A 20,028-nucleotide genomic window follows, 5' to 3' on the forward strand; every position below is an offset into this window, starting at 1 on the left:
AGATATTGTATATACTGTTAGAGCTTAATGCTGAACTTCGAAATAATGGCGACATCGCCACGCTTAATGCAAGTCAGCTTCGCATAAGAGAGAAGACACAACAGCTTTTGAGTTTAGCATTATGCTTGTTACTCGAAATTACTGTGTCTATTGTCATTAAAATTGTTGGAACTTTGGTCATAGAACATTATGTTTGTAGATTGCAACCAAAGTTTTCTGGTGCATTTTGGTGTGAAGAATGCAAAACATTATCGGTCTTACACCAAATTCCAAATGTGCTCACTTTAGAGCCTATAAGTACTTTTGTGAAGATATTTGTTTTTATTTTAAAATGACGCTACATTCCCAAACATACGAATGAACCAAAATAATAAAAATAAACACCACAAGAATAACACTGGCTAGAGGTTCCTGACACGAGACAGATGCCAAAATGCGGCAGTGCGAAATATGTTTGTCAGGTTTCAACCCTTCCCCTATACCGCAAAGTTAAAATAGAAGTTAAGCAAGATGACAATGATAAACATAATTAATCAATTACTGACATGCTATCTCCAGTCTTAGGCCGTATCTTGCAAATAACTGATTTTGAATAAATCGGTTCATCTCTGATTATAATTATAAGTCTAAAGCTGGTTTTACTGATACTGGCAACAACTGCAACTATCTCATTTTTGTATAGTAGCATTAGAGTTTCCAAGATTGAACTCGGTCCAGTTTTCAACTATAGTACAGACTGATCCATTCGACTTTGGACCAAAAAATAAAGAATAGAAAAGTAAAGGCAATAAAAAACAAAGAATAAAGGGGTGCTGAAATATAAAATATAGAGAAAAATGGGCAAACTTTGTAAAAGATATAAGAAAATGGCTTAAAAGAAACAAAATAAACAAAGAAGATACCCCTATTAAGGACGAGTAATCTCACCTATTAATTTATCATTTTGGTTCGTAACGTTCCTCATCTTGTGAACGTTTCGCTGAAGTACGAAAATAATTGTAAAACATTTGTCTAATGCTTAGGCCACTTATCGTTTTCCTCTGGTTATGAAAAAAGGCGACCATGTCTGATAACGTCACATAGAAAGAACACATCTCTCGAAAAGAAGGAATAACTTTGCCTGCATACTGCATAAAAATCATTTGAGAAATTGATTCCACCACCATATCTCTTGTCAAACGATACTGTATTTATTCATTGTGAACAGTTCATTTTTAAATATTTAAACACTAGGCCGGCAAGCCTCGCGATTTAAATTTGAAAAACTATATTTATCGTATCGCAATCGATGCAGTGGTAGATTCTATATATATCCAATCAGCAGGTTTACACTTTAATGCTTACAATAATTGTCAATGAATATTTTTCAAAATAAAATATATAATTAACTAAGAAACCATTTAAATACAACACAAAAGACATTGTATACTTGCATTTAACCGACATACTGCATTTATTGATAACGACAAATTTCAATTATTCATAGTAACACTCAAGATAAAGCAGTGGTGTTCATGATCTGAATTAGAAATGAATGACGCGAGACTAATTTGTAATTGATGTTAAAAGTGCATCATTTTCCAGCCACACTGCAAACTTAGATTTCACGATTTTGAAAAGAAGAGAGACCGTGTCCGTATCTAGCTAGGCGCGTATCAACCACCATGCGAATCCACACTTAGAATGGGACAAACAAGAATAATAGACAATTAGTAAATACAGATTATACGATTATTCTGATATCTAAAGATGAAAACACCCGAAAACATGTCAAAAGTGAGTCGTGATGGAGAACATTAAACGTATGCAGTGTCAATTCAATTGTTCCCATTCGTGAATCCATTGAAGCATGTTTTGTGTCAAAAGTACACTAATGTTAAAGTGTCGTATATTTCTAGCAAGTACGAGCTTAACATAAATAAACTCATCATAGATACCAATATTGGCATTTTGTATTTGCGCCAAACATGCTGTTCGTCTGCAAAAGAACAGTGACGCTAAAATTAAAATGGTTAAAAAGACAAAATAATGTATTTTGGTTAAAGAGCATTTAGGACCAAAAATTCCTACAAGGTTTGCCAAATAGAACTAAAAAATATGCAAACGTATTGGCGTCTTTGTCAAGTTTATTAATCTACTAATCCACCTTTTTTGGTGCTTTTGCGATTTAATTTTATGTTTGTTTGCATTTTTTAGGCGGTTGTGTTGTTGCATGTAATGTATACTATAAAGTTTTGACTGCTGGATCCAAAATATTGTTGCATTACCCTTTTATCTATGTTTCGGTTGCTTACCCAATTTTGTCAATATAACGATACAATAAATAACTGTCATACAAGGGAGAAATTTGGGTAGCTATAAACCAGGTTTAAACCACCATTTTCTTCCAGAAATGCCCGTATTAAGTCAAGAAGACTACAGTTTTATTTTTACTTTTCCATTAATTGATATAACGTTTGATTCTTCGATTTTTTATGGACTTTCCCTTTTTGAATTTGTTCGAAGTTTGATATTTTTTTATACCTTTTTTTGCATACATATCGTCTAAAAATAAGGAGAGAAATAGATTCTACTACAGTTCTCCGTGCAATTTGATATTTCTTTTATTTTGACAGTTTAACTATATAATAGATATTATAAAGTTGCACAGTAACAATTTATTATCGTTATTTGGTATTGTTTTTGTCCGAAGTTTTTTTTTTATCCAAAAATGCGTCCAATATTGTTTCCCTTGGTTCGACGGTTTTTCTGTCGCATTAAAGCAACATGCATCTGGTGGATCTCAACTTCGTATATACCAGTCCTCTTTCTGGTTGAGTCGCTGTGTATTTTTGGGATAAGCCTTGTCATCATGGGATTAAATTTAAAGTGCAAGAACCTGTGGAATTCTATACAAACTTATTATTGATTGAATATGTAGTATACGTTTTCAGAGAGAAAAGTATAAAACTGTTTAAACTGAAAAATTTGAACAATATCATAAGCAAAATTAATGTTGATTGACATGGAATAAATAGTTTAACCATTTTAAATGATTATTTGTTCCTTCTGCGGAAGTTTTAATAATTATTGTTTTATCAGAGTTGATCAGATAAAGGGTATAAAATGTAACACTCGATCCAAGAAGTTTTAATATTTGGATGTTTTAATTCTATGTTCACGGTATGATATTCATCAAAACAATTATATTTGGAAGTCGGTATGATATACTATGCACGGTATGGTATACATCAAACTAATTATATTTGGGAGTTTCTTCAAGTCGATTACGGAAAGCAAAGGTATGTTGATATATATATATATATATATTATTTTTTTTTGCGATATAGAAAACTTTATATTTAAACATCCGATATATTTTGTCCGCCAATTGGCACATGTATCTCTGTTGAATACCGTATTCTATTCGATAAAGGGTTATAACCCAAAATATATGATTTATTGTAAAAACTTATAAATGTACAAATTGTTTTTGTTTTAAATTCAATGAATTAACTGTGGTATATTTCTTGGAAATCCAAAGCTCATTAAAAGGATGAAGAGCTATAAAATAAAAATAAAAAGTATAATAATCGTGGCCAATCCCATCGAAATAGATGTTCGTACATCTTGTAACAAAAATGTATGTTGATGAAATGGAAATGGACGTCAAATTCACCATTTAATACAAAAACATGCAAGACTAAGAAAGGCCAGAGAATTTTGACTTTGGACAGATGTAAAAAAAAAACGCTGCGGGGTTAAACATTTCAGTGAGATCTCAACCCTCCCCTGTATACCTCTTGCCAATTTAGAAATAAACAAACATACATCATGATAATTGTAATGATTTTATAGTTCTGATGCTGCCTGGAATTAAATGTATGTGATTTTTATAGAATGAAGATAATAACATCTGTCTGAACTTTTCAATGTTTCACTTCAATATATAAAAATGTTTTTCAGTTACAAATCCTGATGTATTGTTTTATGTGTTACACAGTAAGTGTTATACTGCCCATCAAGGGCCCTTGATTGGAATAATAAATATTCTTATTCTTTTTCTTATTCATTTTTTTATATAAATATATAAAATAACATGTTCTCATGTAAAACTCATAAGAATAATGTGTAAATTCTGAGCAAGAATTCTGTTTAGATCTAGTTTTTGGGGGAATATTTCATTTTACATGTAATGATAGGGAATATCATGACGCAAGAAAGCATACCTACAATTGATCTCTTCAGTTGAGGAAATTTAAGTCATTGATAAGATAACCATATAAAATAACACTTACTTCCGCGAGTAACCATAAATTCTGGGACTTGAATATTTCTTTTAGTTTTGTTTTTGTGATCATTTACTGGGTGTTGTACATCTTGAATGAGGCGTATTTCTTTTTAAAGTTATGTAATGCCTTCGTGACATGAGGAGAAATTAACGATCTGTCGGTGTAGCATGAAAATAATTTCAATGTGACTTGAAAATTAATTGCTTCTCCTATAATTTTCGAACATAAATCGATAAGTTAACGTAAAATGATAAAACATTTACGATGCAGCAATTAACCAACACAAAAGAAAGAGAAAAAACCCAGTGTATACAGGAATCATAAAATATGTTACTTGATGTGTAATTTCTGTCATAAAAAGAAAGTAGAATTTCCTTTATTGTTTATTGAAAAGGTATAAACGTTTAAAAAATATTTAAACTTTGATTCCTACAGAGCTGAAAATTAAGAATTTTAAATTCAGGTGCCCAATTACTAGCTATGAAGAAATTCTTTGTTATTGGGGAAAACGGCATTTTTTTTATATTATTTTTTTTCACTTATCAGCTATTTGGAATTTTATTTTAAAATTTCATGTAAAAATTTATACCACGAATGTGTCCTACCGAATTAGACTATTTACCGGGTTTTTAATAACATGAGCAACACGATGGGTGCCACGTGTAGAGCAGTATATATACTTACCCGTCAGGAGCACCTGAGATCACCCTTAGTTTTTGGTGGGGTTCGTGTTACTTAGTTTTTAGTTTTCTATGTTGTGTTTTGTATACTATGGTTTGTCTCTTTGTCTTTTAATTTTTTAGCTATGGCATTGTCAGTTTGTTTTCGATTTATGAGTTTGACAGTCCCTCTTGTATCGTTCGCTCCTCTTTTATATTCATAACGTTGAGTTTTGATTTAAACAAATATTGGCGAAACCGTTAAATGTTGTCTATTTATGTCGACCAAACGGCTTTTTATATTTGTTAAGGGTTGCTTCTTTTGGCTCATATTCCCAAGTCAACGTCAGTCACAGTTTAAATGTTGACACGTGCAATGTTGAATACACAAATGTTCCACTCATCGATACGATTAATATTTGTTTTCTTTGTAAGATCATGAAGTCGAGACAAAATGTATATGAATATGCCTTCTAAATGTTTGTTAAAACATATATATGTTCACTTGATCGGTATGTTGATTTTTTTTTTATATTTTATGAAGTTCCACTGGTGCAAAATTTTGAAAGTGTTATTTTCTCAATTATTCAGTCATTTTCTTAATCTATATAAATACTGGTAACCGAATCATGAAGTAAAAATTCACGGAAACAATATACACTGTGCTGCGGTTTTTCAATAAATAAAGGTTGCATTTCTGTAAATATTGACAATGTAATTTCCCATAGGAACTCCTTTTAAGAACAGAACTGTACCACTTTTACTATGAAGTTATCCTAGAATTGAAAGTTCATATGCAGTTTCAATTTTTTTCAAATTTCAAAATATAGGGTTGTGCGGCATATTTTCAACGTTTATATGCCCTGAAATTTTCAGAGTTTAAACTAACCCTAATTTTCTTAACTACCCCTACCTCGAATGAAGGGTTATCACAGATTCCAATGCAAACAATATGCACGTGAATATTTACTGGTAACATTCCCAAGTTTTGTCTCTATGAGATGGATCACAGAGAGCATAACTGGGAACCAGTATGTAAACAAAATCAATTTTCTATGAATATTATAAATCTCCCCAAAAGAGGCGTGGTTTGAGAAACAGCTGTATTTACAAAGTGCAACCTATAATCACTTTGTAAATAAGTATCCTCTTGGTTAATGTTTCATCAAATCTCTGTTCAAATTGTACCTGATGAAACAAATTAGGTTACAGCTTCCTTTAGTTGAGCCGACATGACATTGACATTTAAATCTAATAGACTTTATACGTAAAGAAATAAGGAGATGTGGTAAAAATGCAATGATGCAACCATCCAACAGGGACCAAAGGAGGCAACTAGTGATACCCTCGGGAACGAAACTTCCACCAGCAGTGGCATCGACCCAGTGGTGTAAATAGTTATCAAAGGTACCAGGATTATAATTTAGTACGTCAGACGCGCGTTTCGTCTACATAAGACTCATCAGTGACGCTCATATCAAAATATTTATAAAGCCAAACAAGTACAAAGTTGAGGAGCATTGAGGATCCAAAATTCCAAAAAGTTGTGCCAAATACGGCTAAGGTAATCTTTGCCTGGGATAAGAAAATCCTTAGTTTTTCGAAAAATTCAAAGTTTTGTAAACAGTAAATTCATAAAAATGATCACATTATTGATTTTTCATGTCAACACCGAAGTGTTGACTACTGGGCTGGTGATACCCTCGGGGACGATACGTCCACCAGCAGTGGCATCAACCCAGTGGTGTAAATAGTTATCAAAGGTACCAGGATTATAATTTAGTACGCCTGATGCGCGTTTCGTCTACATAAGACTCATCAGTGACGCTCATGTCAAAATATTTATAAAGCCAAACAAGTACAAAGTTTAAGAGCATTGAGGATCCAAAATTCCAAAAAGTTGTGCCAAATACGGCTAAGGTAATCTTTGCCTTGGATAAGAAAATCCTTAGTTTTTCGAAAAATTCAATGTTTTGTAAACAGGAAATTCATAAAAATAATAGAAGAAAACAATTACAATTTACTAGAATATGTGTTTTTTTGTATCGTTCTTGATGACACGGTTCGAAGAGTTACCGGACCAAATACGGATAAATGAAAGTCATTATCTGGAGTTTCAGGTTGCGGGATTTAATTTCGAGTATGACCAGTGAAGGTGAAACAAGGCTGATAACCCTCACATTCAGAAAAAAATATGTGTATGCGTCATTTTTGTGGATAAGGCAGTTTTTAATATGAAAAAAATATGTTTTTTTAGAGAAATTGCAGCTTTTTGTTACACCCTTCTACCTGTCTGATCCAAAATCGGATCAAATTTTTCCAACATCCCTGTTAGTTTAAAAAAAAAATCAGATAATAAGGGCGGGTCACCTGACCACCCCTTTTCAGAGCACCCACCCGCCTCAACACGCCTTGTCAGGGACGGAGGAAATAATAAGTCTTAGGAAGGTTATTCAGAATAATATTCACAACTGTTAAAGGAAATGAACGAAAATAAAATCTTTTAAATTTTTTTTTGTAGGATTCCTTAGCTGCTACATGAATCGTGGGAGACGTCATTACATTTGTAGCATTAATCTAGTACACGTTTCTCGCTAGATGAAAACCCTACTGGGAGGGTAATAACAAATCATCCTGGTCTCTAGTGAAGAGTTGTCACATTGCCACATCTTCCTTTTTATATCGTATTGTTCCTTTCGGTTGCACCTCTTGAAAACTAGAGTCGTGTCTATATATTTGTTACAATTTTCAACAAGTAAAGTGAACAAATGTTGAAAGCATGGATGCATAACGCACACTTTTAAAGTAGAGCAAAATAATTTCCCATAAAATTAGATACATTGTATGTATATAGCATTTTTACACCAATCAATATAATTAATATAAAAATCCACAGTTTGTTAGAAAGGTCAAACTTTTAATTTACTTCATTTTCAAAATGCATATCATTGATGCGTTTTGTTTTAATCTGTGTCAAAATTACCAGACCGTAATAAGTGTTTGCACATAACGTAATAGGTGTTTGGACATAACGTAATAGGTGTTTCACATAACGTAATAGATGTTTGGACATAATGTAATAGGCATTTGCACATAACTTACATGGGGTTTGCACATAATGTAAGCGGTATTTGCACATAATGTAAGCGGTATTTGCACATAACGTAATAGTGTTTGCACATAGTGATGTAGTTTTTATACATAACTTAATAGGTATTTGCACATAAAGCAATAGGTGCTTGCACATAAGGTAAACGATGTTTGCACACAGGGTGAACGATGTTTACACAAAACGTATTAGTTGTTTGCCCATAATGTAAAAGGCATTTGCTCATCAAGTAATGAATGCTCACAGAGAGTATCAATTGTTCGGCAAAACGCATATGAATTATACCATGATATATTGTGTTTTTCACTGGAGATACATATGTATAAACACAACATAACGCCAAAAGACTATAATATCATGAGATTTACATAGAACAAAGGTGCACCGAAACAAACCTTCAGAACATTTGACATAACAATAACACTTGAGACTGGACGCAATTATTAACTGACTTACGTATTAAAAAGAAGAATAGACACAACATGGATAAAATATGAGAGAATGTAAAGGTGGTGGATCATAAAGTTTCGAAGTATTCACAGAATATATAGTAGTTACAGCATAATGTAATGCATATTTTACACAACAAAGTTTAGCAATGACATATCATACAATTGTTTGACCAAAGAAATTACTAATTTGACATAACACAGAGATGCCGTGTCAGGAAATAAAGACATCTGCACATGACATAAAGAAGAAATGACAGGACGTTCAGGCAAATCGACAAAACACATTAAATATTGACACTATAAGACAGTTCCGGCGTTCCATACAAATCCTTCAATGCACATACATAGCATCTAACAATCAAGTGCCAAAATAGTCCCAAACCCAAAATAGTGTTGGTAAAAGGGAACGAAAATTAGATTCAGAAGGCTCTTCGACGTTCACTCACTTAATAAAACAACATTATTATGATTCAACATATTAAAAAATATAACATTTGAAAATTACAAGTCCTGGAGATTATGAATTATAAAACCGTCATAAGATATGGTCGTGCATTTGTCTGTTTTTATGTCGACCTTTAAATGACTTAAGATTTTTGTGGGGTTGCTGTCCATTGGTGTTCCATTTCTTTTACTCATATTCCTAAGTCAACCGTCAGTTAGAATTGATGTGAGCGATGAAAATGTGGTTCACAGCATTTTTTTTAATAACTTTTTAAAATATTGAATACGCAAATATACTGCTCAGCTGTAACATTCATATATTCTTTTCTTTATAAGTTTTAACCTAACGAAGGTAAATAAAAGACCTAAGTGTTGGTAAAAGAAAAAGAACGATTTTCATCAGTATGTTGATCTTTCTATTATTCACAATGGTTTCCATTGGTGCAAATTTTTGAAAGTAACACAATTTTAATTTTCTTTTCTTTTTTTATCCAAATACTAGTATTCGAATGAGGAAGGAAGTATTCCTCCGAACAATATATCACTGTGTTGTTATTATTTCAGGGTTAAGTAATCGTTTAATGGGAGTTCGCTTTTCAGTTTCAAAATAAATAACTTTTTCAAATCACTAGTCTATATTGATTGAAGATTAATAAATGAATCAAAAGAGTAAACAAATAGATAGGCCAATTTGCTTGTTTTTGAGTTATTAACCATTGAAATTTTGGCGGGAAAATAGTCTCTCTTGACTTTTCTTAGCTTTGTCATTGACAAGTTTAAGTTCTCAAAAAATATCAAAAATAATTAAAATCTCATAAGACTTTTACAGATGGCTTATCATTATACATGTAAAAGATTTATAAACAGAAAAATGGGGGGTCAATGGGCATTTTTTTAAGGCATTCAAATAGCATATTAAACCAGAGGATTCCGAAATCTGACAAAACCCCTAAAACATGACAAGCAAGCTATAAGATAAATGAATTTACATGATTTTGTTCTCCATAAATACAACAGTGAAGAAATTCCTAAAGCAAGCACACAATTTGGACAAGAGGTTATCTCTTCAGAACAAGTAATGTATATGTTAAAAAGGTGAATATAGTATTCTACACGTTGCTAATGTTAATATTTAATTTAATTTAGTTAATTTTCTGTAAAACCAAGATGACCGTCACTGCTGAACACAGTTTGATATAGGGCTCTATGACTGAAACACAGAAAGAGATCAGAAATGATCTGGTGTTGCACAGCATGCAACTCAATGTAGAAAAAAGGTTATCTTACTAATAGGTATAGGAAGCAAATGAAAAGGGAAATTCCCTGTTTTTGTAAAAAAAAAAAATAAAGATATTCGACCCCTAGTTTCAGAGTTTTTAACACACTGCCATTCGAAACCTTGTGCAAACGATGCGCCTGTTTCTCCCATACAATACCTATACAGCCATTCCCCGTTGGCCTGTTTACTAAATTATACATCCCATTTCATTTTTTCGAACGTTCGTTTCTGACTTTTTTCTAATTTTCGGTTTTGACAATGTACCGATTATCAGGTTGTATGCGGCATGTTGATATTGTTAATTACCAGCTGTGAGTCACAATAAGAAGTTTTTTGTTGAGTGAGCGCAGAGAATGCGATCAAAAAGCTTTTATATTGTGTTGAGCTTCCTATACCTATTAGCATCAGTCTAGCAGATAACCTGACAATCGATTTATCGGGCTGTATTTGTGTCTTTTGGAAGTGTTTTCTTTGTTTCACTAGCAAATCGGAAGTTTTAATTTAAACATATTTTATTTGCAAAAGTAGCAAAAGGGATTGGACACAAGTTATAACAACATTAGAGACGTCCTCTCCCAATATAAATATAAACACAAAGTACATTAGATAATGACGAAAAAACATAGTAAGAATGCATGTAATACATACTACAGACGAAAATTAGAAATAAAAAAAAAAAATTAATATAATAAGGAATAATAATGAAAGAACTGGACTGGAGTGCAAGTTTGTAAAGTAGAAATTTAGAATGTTAATTGATTGTTTTAAATCTTTGTGTTATTCTGATATAAGATTGTACGGACTCAAAAATGTCTTTGTTTTGCTGAAAAGAAAGGTCACTGTCACCAGCTACATTAGCTCAATGGATATAGTATATCTTTCTAATTTTGAAAACAGTATTTCTCTTCCTTTGTTGTGAAAAGTGCACTCTAAAAAAAAAGTGTATACTATCCTCAACAGGGTGGCCACAGCTGCATGCGGAACTGGGTTTAATATTAACACGATGTAAATCTGAATTTAAAGAACTGCACATATTTCTCAAACGTGTATGAATGATATTAATTTTTCTATCCCCACAACTAAAATAGGAAGGTGGCTGTATCAATTTGGACTTCATCTTGAAGATGACTTGATAAGTTCGGGTCAAACTTGTTACGTCGCTGATATATCCGGGTCAACATTTTTGACGTCACAAGTCACAATGCCATAATATGCGAAGCTGAGCAGAGTGAAAGGTCATATAGACAGTGGGACGACCGATAAATAGAGAAGAATACATGGCAAAATCCGTATCATATGTCGTATCATCCCGAGACACCAATATCAGCCCAAGGGCCTTAAGGCCCGAAGGATGATATTGGTCGAAGGTAATAGGGCATGTGATACGGATTTTGCCATGTTTTATTTACGCTTTGTCATACATTTCAACAGGAGAGTATTACATTATGTGAACTGTTTTCTGATCCATAGCACTGCTCAATTACTTATCCGAAGCACCTGGGTTACCTTACAATTTGCGTGCTGTTTTATTTATTTTATTTATTGTATTGTGTGTTTTGTATTTTTAATAGTTGCAATAGTTCATTTGCCAATTACCGATTAGATTCTGTTATTACACACTTTTTAAGAAAATTACTTCCCTTTGTCAATCGTAGTCTGGTTCCATACCGGACAAAATTGGCTTTAGCAAATGCAAAGCATGCTGAATTGAAAGTGATGTATCGGCGGTTTAACTAATTTTTCACGAAAAATAATTTCTGATGTCATTAGTATTTGGTTAAAAACAAATTAATGTTATTAAAAGATTTGAAAACCTTATGAATTACTCACATTAAGCACAGATAGATTTGCTCTTTCTGCTAGCTCTCCATTGCAAATAAAAATTAATGTCCCTCATAAGGGAGACAACTTTTTTAGGGATCTCATTCTCTAATTACAGGGTCAATTACGGGAATTGGCAAATAGCCTATTAGTGTGCCAAAAATATGAAAACTTGACGTTCGTGACATCACATGCCAAACAATGACGTCATTTAATATACTTTACAGTATCCAAATAATTGTTTTGTACACAACTTTGTAATGTTTTTCACTGCAAACGTTGGATTGAGGTTCATTTTCCGGAATTTGCCGAGTATCACCGGAATGCCATGTGATAACGTTACGGCAAGGCATGTGATAACAATCGAAGCATGTGATAAACTTTTCATATCAGCCCGCTAAGCACCAATTCGTAAAATATGGAGTTTACGTTAATTTAATGTTATTATCATACAGTAAAAATCAAATGTTATTAGTCTAAGTATAGGATAAATATTTCATATCAGCCCGCTGAACACCCATTCGAAAAAATATTAAATTTACGCAAGATTAATGCTATTATCATATGGTAAAAATCATATGCTATTTAGCCTAAGTATATGATAAATATAGAATTATTTCATAGTATTTTTCATATCAGACCCCTTATCAGCCTTTGGTCATGTTATCAGCCTGAGAGCCGACATGCTCGAGGGATGATTTTGACCATGATATGAAAAATGATATGTTCTGGTTTTTTTTTAATCATTTACTGCAACAGAAGACATACAGACAACAACTATTTTTCAAACTTTGAAAAAATGCTTTTGTTGTAATGTTTGTTTTGCATTTTTTGATAATATGATTCCCTGATTCCTAATATGTTCTTTTGCTTCCTATTTTTGCACAAATAAACGTACCAGTGAGGAATATTTTCCTTAATGTAGTCGAAATGTCATCCGATAACGTTACAGCAAAGCAGTTGATAATAGCCGGAAGCGGTTAATATGAAACGGAAGCAGTTGATATAAACCGGAAGCAGTTGATAACAAAATTCATATCACACGGAATAGGCAATTCTTCAAATTTCATGAATAAATATATGTACAAATATGTTTTATGATGGGGTTCAATAATACCATTATTTTCTATATGTATATGATAATTCATCTTAATGTGCGCAAGTTATTTTCCGGCTAGCTTCAGTCTTGTCGTAGATATAACAATTTTTGGTATATTTATCAAGATCGATTCCTTTTGATAAAATTAACTAAAATCGAAAAGGTAATGGAAAGAGGTACATGTATGTTCTATTTATACAATCTATGCTGAATAAATTTCATGCAAATGTTTCTTTAATAGAACCAAAATATATACTTTTAATTATCCTTTTACGGAGTCTATGCTGTGAAAACAAGTACATCTTTTTACTAGAACATTCTAAATAGAAATGCGTGTTTGAATTTGAAAGTTTATGTTAAAAACCATAGAACTTTATTTACACAAGTAACTGCAAAGGAATAAACAGCGACGCACACATAATAAGGAAAACATATGTTTGATAAAGAGCAGATATGTTATTGTTAGGGGACGACCATTCAAAACTTTTTAAAGAGCAATAAGTGTCCTTTCTATATTTTGCAAAACATACATTTACCGATACAATGTTAAAGCCTTTATGGTTGCCTATAAATTGCTCCTATATACATCATTTTCCATTAGCATAATCTATGTTTAAATACTGAAAAATTCAATATGAAAGTTGTTACCGAACATTTCTTACCAAAATTCTTTCATAAGGTACAAAGATTTGATTTTGAATTCGGCGGTATCTTTGGTTACAAACTGGATATTCTAAATTAAATTTCACTTTGAGAATGTTGGAAAAGTTCGTAAATTTAGAGAAATCAATACAAACTATTTGATACTTTGAATAATAAAATTGAGAATGGAAATGGGGAATGTGTCAAAGAGACAACAACCCGACCATAGAACTGACAACAGCAGAAGGTCACCAGCAGGTCTTTAATGCAGCGAGAAATTCCCGCACCCTGAGGCGTCCTTCAGCTGGCCACTAAACAAATATATATTCTAGTTCAGTGATAATGAGCGCCATACTAAAGTTCAAATTGTACACAAGAAAACAAAAATTTTAAATAATACAAGACTAACAAAACCAGAGGCTCCTGATTTGGGACAGGCGCAAAAATGCGGCGGGGTTAAACATGTTTATGAGATTTCAACACTTTCCCTCGACCTCTAGCCAATGTAGAAAAGTAAATGCACATTAAAATTCAGTTCAAGAGAAGTCCGAGTCTGATGTCAAAAACTTCAGATTAGATTTCTATATGATGCCAATTTAACATCGTAGTAGATCTTTGAATATTATTTTTATCGAGACATACGTTGATGTTGTTTTTGATCAACTAAAGATAACTAAATATATTAAAGGTGATGTGGTATGATTGCTGATGAGACAACTATCCACAAGACTTCAAATAAAATGAATATATTAAAGCAATTATTAACAATCGTACGGCATTCAACAATGAGAATAATCCATACCGTATGGTCGACTAAAAAAGTCCCCGACATGAAAAATATGAAACAATTCAATTGAGAAAACTAACGGCCTATTTTATAACAAAACAATTCAAAAATAAATACATATGCCAGACATGAAGCAAAGACAACCATTAAGGCTCCTGACTTTGGACAGACAAATAAAGAATGCGACGAGAGTAAATATGTTTGTGAGCACTAATGGTGGTACATACGGTCAATAATTTGTACTTGAGGTAGTGTCCCTGCTTTTCGGAAACTGTTTGATACGTCTATACACTAAATCATTTGGAATTCTATTGATTGATACTATAATAGTTCTACTTATGCCTCTGTGTATACTAGCCAAAAAAAGGAACCGATACACAATATTTTTCAATAATAGATTTTTTACCAAAAAAATATGTAATGTCACTAGCTATATATTCGAAAACAGTAGATGCATGTTACTGCACTTTGTTTTTGCCCAGGAAAATGACGTAATTTTTGCACATTTTTGGAATATTGAGCAGAACCACATTTGTGTAGTCCGAACACGAGTTTTAAAATAAACACAGACTGTGAACTTTTTTTCTAGATCCAAATGAAATAAATATAGATGAAAAAACTGTCGAAATAGATGCAATTTGGGTATCCTGACGTTACTCCATATGCAGGCGCAGCTGGAATGTTTCTAGATTATTTTTTTTATATATCAATATAGAAATGAAAATTAACAAGTAGAAAGGTGAACTCATCCCTTTGGCCGTAAACAGTCGTTCTAAATTAAAAGCCTAACAATTATTATACTGTTAATTATCTGCTAGTTATTATTAAGAGGCTTGTGTAAACTCGTTACTATATATATATTTGCGACTAATATTTCTTATATCTTTTAGAATTAGAATGCAAAATAACAGCATTAGGGAGAGAATACAAAGGCCAGATAAACGTCACAATATCCGGCATTCAATGTCAAAAATGGAATACTGACTACCCTCACCCAACTTACTTCAAAGAATTGGTTGGTGACCAGGAAAATTATTGTCGCAACCCGGACAATGAACCAGGAGGTCCTTGGTGTTATACAATGAACCCGACTATAAGATGGGCATATTGCGATGTACAATATTGTGGTAAGCATATAGTTAGGTTATCTGCATGCTTAATCATCAAGTGCAGTGAAGTAAAGTTAAATTAATCATACCAAACCAAACTGTAGTTTTAGATAAGGTGTAACACTACTAATTTGGGCCAGGCCAGAAAGCAAATACCAGAAAGTAGTACATAATTAACACAAAATTGATCCTACGCATGAGTGTAAATTTCAAAATACGTAGAATATTTACATATTTGTTATATCAAATGAAAGCTGAAGGACTGGTGATCATTGTAGTATACGTTTGGACTTTTGAATATTAAAAAAAAAAATGTACCAAACTTTAAAAAGAGGGTACATTTTGTCTGTTTGTCAGATCTAAAGTAACTGTGTTGGTACATGATGGCTGAAGTTCCAGGAACCAGTTCTTTCTTATATGTGCCATTAAAGGTATATTGAGTTTTTCAGTACAAGACACCGTAAAGTGTTGCTTTGACATGCAATGATTGCCACTTTATTTGAACTTGAAACTTGTCTGTTTGAAATGGAGAAATTTAACATAGAAAGCAATGGGACCATGAACTAGTGGTGTACTTCTATAAACAAATTTTAAACATAAAAATTAAGATTTTTATGATTGCGAATGAGAAAACTCTTCACAAGAGACAAAATGACACAGAAATTAACAACTATAGGTCTCTGTACGGCTTTAAAAAATGAGCAAGTCAGCTATAAAATGCCAAAAGGACAAATTTAAAAGAATTCCGACGAGAAAACTAATGGCCTAACTAAAGCACAAAAATTTGAGCGAAAAACAAATATGTAACACAGCAACAAACGACAACCACTGAATTACATAATCCTGGAGTTGGTTGCACAAAAAAACTTTGATTGATCTTATGTATACCGAATTGTGCATGAATTTCATCAGATTGTTTTTTGTGAAACTGATCCCTGACTTGGGGCACATTCAATAGATTTAGTATAAAGACATCGATAGTTAATGCATGGTCCGTTTTATTGTTTATGATATATAAGCTATTGAAAAATAGGCGGGAAGTGATTCTCTCTTCAGATTTCATATAGCCAACATTGGCATCTTTTTTCTTTCATATTTTTTTTAAAAGATTTAGAAATAAAATTAAGATAAGAATACTAGAGGTTAACGGGAAAAATTTGAAATGAAACCAGACCAATAGTCAAAAACAAGAAAACCTAATACACCCTTTTAGTTTTGACGTTGGGTATGTGAAAAAGTTTGAACTTCTATCCACTTCCCTTTTCACCACAAATGTGATCTACCGAACAAGACTATTTACCGGGTTTGTAATAACATGAGCTACACGAAGGGTGCCACATTTGGAACAAGATCTGCTTACCCTTCCGGAGCCCATAAGATCACCCTCAGGTTTTGGTTGGGTTCGTGTTGCTTAGTCTTTAGTTTTCTATGTTGTGTCGTGTGTACTACTATTTGTCTGTTTGTCTTTTATTTTTTAGCCATGGCAATGCCAATTTTATTTTCGATCTATGAGTTTGACTGTCTCTCTGGTTTCTTTCGCCCCTCTTCCAATGTATTGTGACTGAAATAGCTACGTATGTCAAATACCATGCGTTAAACTCATCAGTCATCTTGAAGTAGATGGCAAGATGGCACCACAATAGTGACTGATTAGTTGAATATGTTTATATTGACGAATCAGATTTACCCTTTCATATATCGAAAGCTAACAAGCACAAACATTTTTGTTTAGTGACAGTTTCTTTTTAAAAATCGATCAACTTCATTTTGTATTTATGACTTTTTCAGTTTTTACAACACCAACAACATTAACAAACGCTGAAACTACTGAAAAAATGTCGACAACTGACAAAACTTTGTCAACTGATATACCAACAACAACTGACAAATCTTCTACAACAGAACTACAAATAACAACTGACAAAACTTCTACAACTGAACTACAAATAACACCTGACAAAACTTCTACAACTGAACTACAAACTACAACTGAAAAGACACCAACAACTGAATTTCAAACAACCAATGACATGATTTTTATAACTGAACTTAAAACAACAGTTGCTGTTAAGCCACATCAGTGTTTTTGTCCATGTGGAAACAAGAAATTGTCCGAAGAAGAATTGTATACTGTGATTAAAGAACTAGAGAAAAAACTTAAGGTTGACAAGAAAACTACGTCAGCGTATATTCGACGTCACACCAGTGCACGTGATGACCGAAAATCGTCTGTTACTATTGGTACTGTTGGTATAGTTGTTGTATGTTTACCTGTGGTTCTAATGACATTTAGTGATTGTATTGGTTTTTTTTCACGAAAATATAGATGAAATCAAAATCTGATGTATATGTACCATTTAATAGACATCGCCAAGGATCTGTTCGCTTTATTGCAAAGTATGGTCAATTGAAAACTAAGTTATGTTACTATCAATGAAACTAGAACACACCCGCGAAATCGCGGGCATTCAGAGCGTAGTTTAAAGTATGTAAAGTGTTGTTGGAAGAATTTTGTAAAATACAGAATGACTGGAGAATTTCAGCAAAATCAGTTTTTGTCGCGTTTCAGTGTCAACTGCTAACCTTGATAAAATATTCATTACTCGACCAATTTTCAAAAATAAAAGACCATTTTGCTCGATTTAGCTAGCAGAACACAGATAATAAGTTAAAAGGGAGAATTTGAAAAAAAATATTTTCTATTAATTAAGGTACAAATGTAGCAATACACAGTTAGGAGTTTAGTTTCGCATTTTGGCCCCTGTGGATTTTTCAAATAGGAAAGTTATTGTGTAATAAAATTCATTTTTAGACAGCTGAGTGCTAATTTAGCCTTCAAAGATGGTTTATAAGAGCATCAAGATTATTTTTTACATGTTTTATGGGCTGTTTTCTGTTTGACAATCCGTATTTTCATAGCTAGACCGGCCATCGTTCCAGAAATTAATGTAATGTTTACAAACACTTTTTTTCTACATGAAGTTTTTGACGCAATTTTACAAAAAAATGAGATGAAAGACATATGATTTTCATTGGATTTGCTGAATGATATATGTACACAGTTTCAGAAAAGGTATTACTTCAAGCAATTGAAATTCTACTTTTAGCCAAATTTTGGGGAAATATGTGACATCTTTTCCCCCCTTTTTACAATATTTTATAACAAATAAATGCTGATTGTTGCCATGGATACACCCAAAAGAAATTATAATTTAGCATTTTATATACTGGACATAAAATCTATGGAAGATTCTGATTACATCCATATGCCCATATATGACACAAACAGTAAGCTTGATATTGCAAGAAAGCAATGAAAAGGGGATGGTTAAATTCATAAGGGCAAATTTTAATATTTTTTCCTAACTGTTTATTGCTACCTTATGGCATACTTACCAAGCTCAGAATTGTATAATTTAAGACTTTTCATGCCACAAATCTATTGATATTTAGATTCTAAATCAACTTCTGAGGAAATTAAGTGTTTAAGAATTACAATACATGTTAATGTTATTTTTACAGTCCTTAGCAACCAAAATTAGACATTTTGACACAAGGCTTATATTTGTACTCTATCGGCTTAACTCTTGCTTCTGATGGTTTGGGCTGCATGTAGTAGCCTAAGTATTGAACGCGTTGTTTTTTTTTTCTTGCGAATATATCAAACTATTGTTTAATCAAGATTTTATGTTACATTTTGGCATATTTTAAATGTATAGTTAAATCAGAAGTGAGCAATTGATTCCCTATCACCAAGTTTTTTAATCAAGTCTTTGGTATGCAATAAGCATAAAGATTAACATTTTTATGCTTGAAATTGCTAAATTGTGTACTATTTTGCATCATCAGAGATTTTATTAAGATTTTCAACATTAAAAAACTGACAAAAGAGGTAAAGTTTTTAAGATTTTGCTAACAATTGAGGTAGAGACAAGATTTTACACTTTGACTTGACACCTTTCTTTAAAATCAGTTTTTGTCGCGTTTCAGTGTCAACTGCTAACCTTGATAAAATATTCATTACTCAACCAATTTTCAAAAATAACAGACCATTTTGCTCGATTTAGCTAGCAGAACACAGATAATAAGTTAAAAGGGAGAATTTAAAAAAAAAATATTTACTATTAATTAAGGTAGCAATACACAGTTAGGAGTTTAGTTTCGCATTTTGGCCCCTGTGGATTTTTCAAATAGGAAAGTTATTGTGTAATAAAATTCATTTTTAGACAGCTGAGTGCTAATTTAGCCTTCAAAGATGGTTTATAAGAGCATCAAGATTATTTTTTACATGTTTTATGGGCTGTTTTCTGTTTGACAATCCGTATTTTCATAGCTAGACCGGCCATCGTTCCAGAA

General features: G+C 32.4%; 1 protein-coding gene across 1 annotated transcript; it reads left to right on the forward strand.

The window, feature by feature from the left end:
* The first annotated feature begins 3,100 nt into the window (after positions 1-3,100).
* Positions 3,101-18,110, forward strand: LOC139522550 (uncharacterized). Its single transcript, XM_071316020.1, has 3 exons — positions 3,101-3,281; positions 15,454-15,690; positions 17,461-18,110. Exons 1-3 carry the CDS (start codon positions 3,212-3,214, stop codon positions 18,000-18,002), a joined length of 849 nt encoding a protein of 282 aa, XP_071172121.1. The 5' UTR covers positions 3,101-3,211; the 3' UTR covers positions 18,003-18,110.
* The last annotated feature ends 1,918 nt before the right edge of the window (positions 18,111-20,028 follow it).

Source organism: Mytilus edulis, chromosome 5 (genome assembly GCF_963676685.1).
Source record: "Mytilus edulis chromosome 5, xbMytEdul2.2, whole genome shotgun sequence".
Taxonomy (NCBI): domain Eukaryota; kingdom Metazoa; phylum Mollusca; class Bivalvia; order Mytilida; family Mytilidae; genus Mytilus; species Mytilus edulis.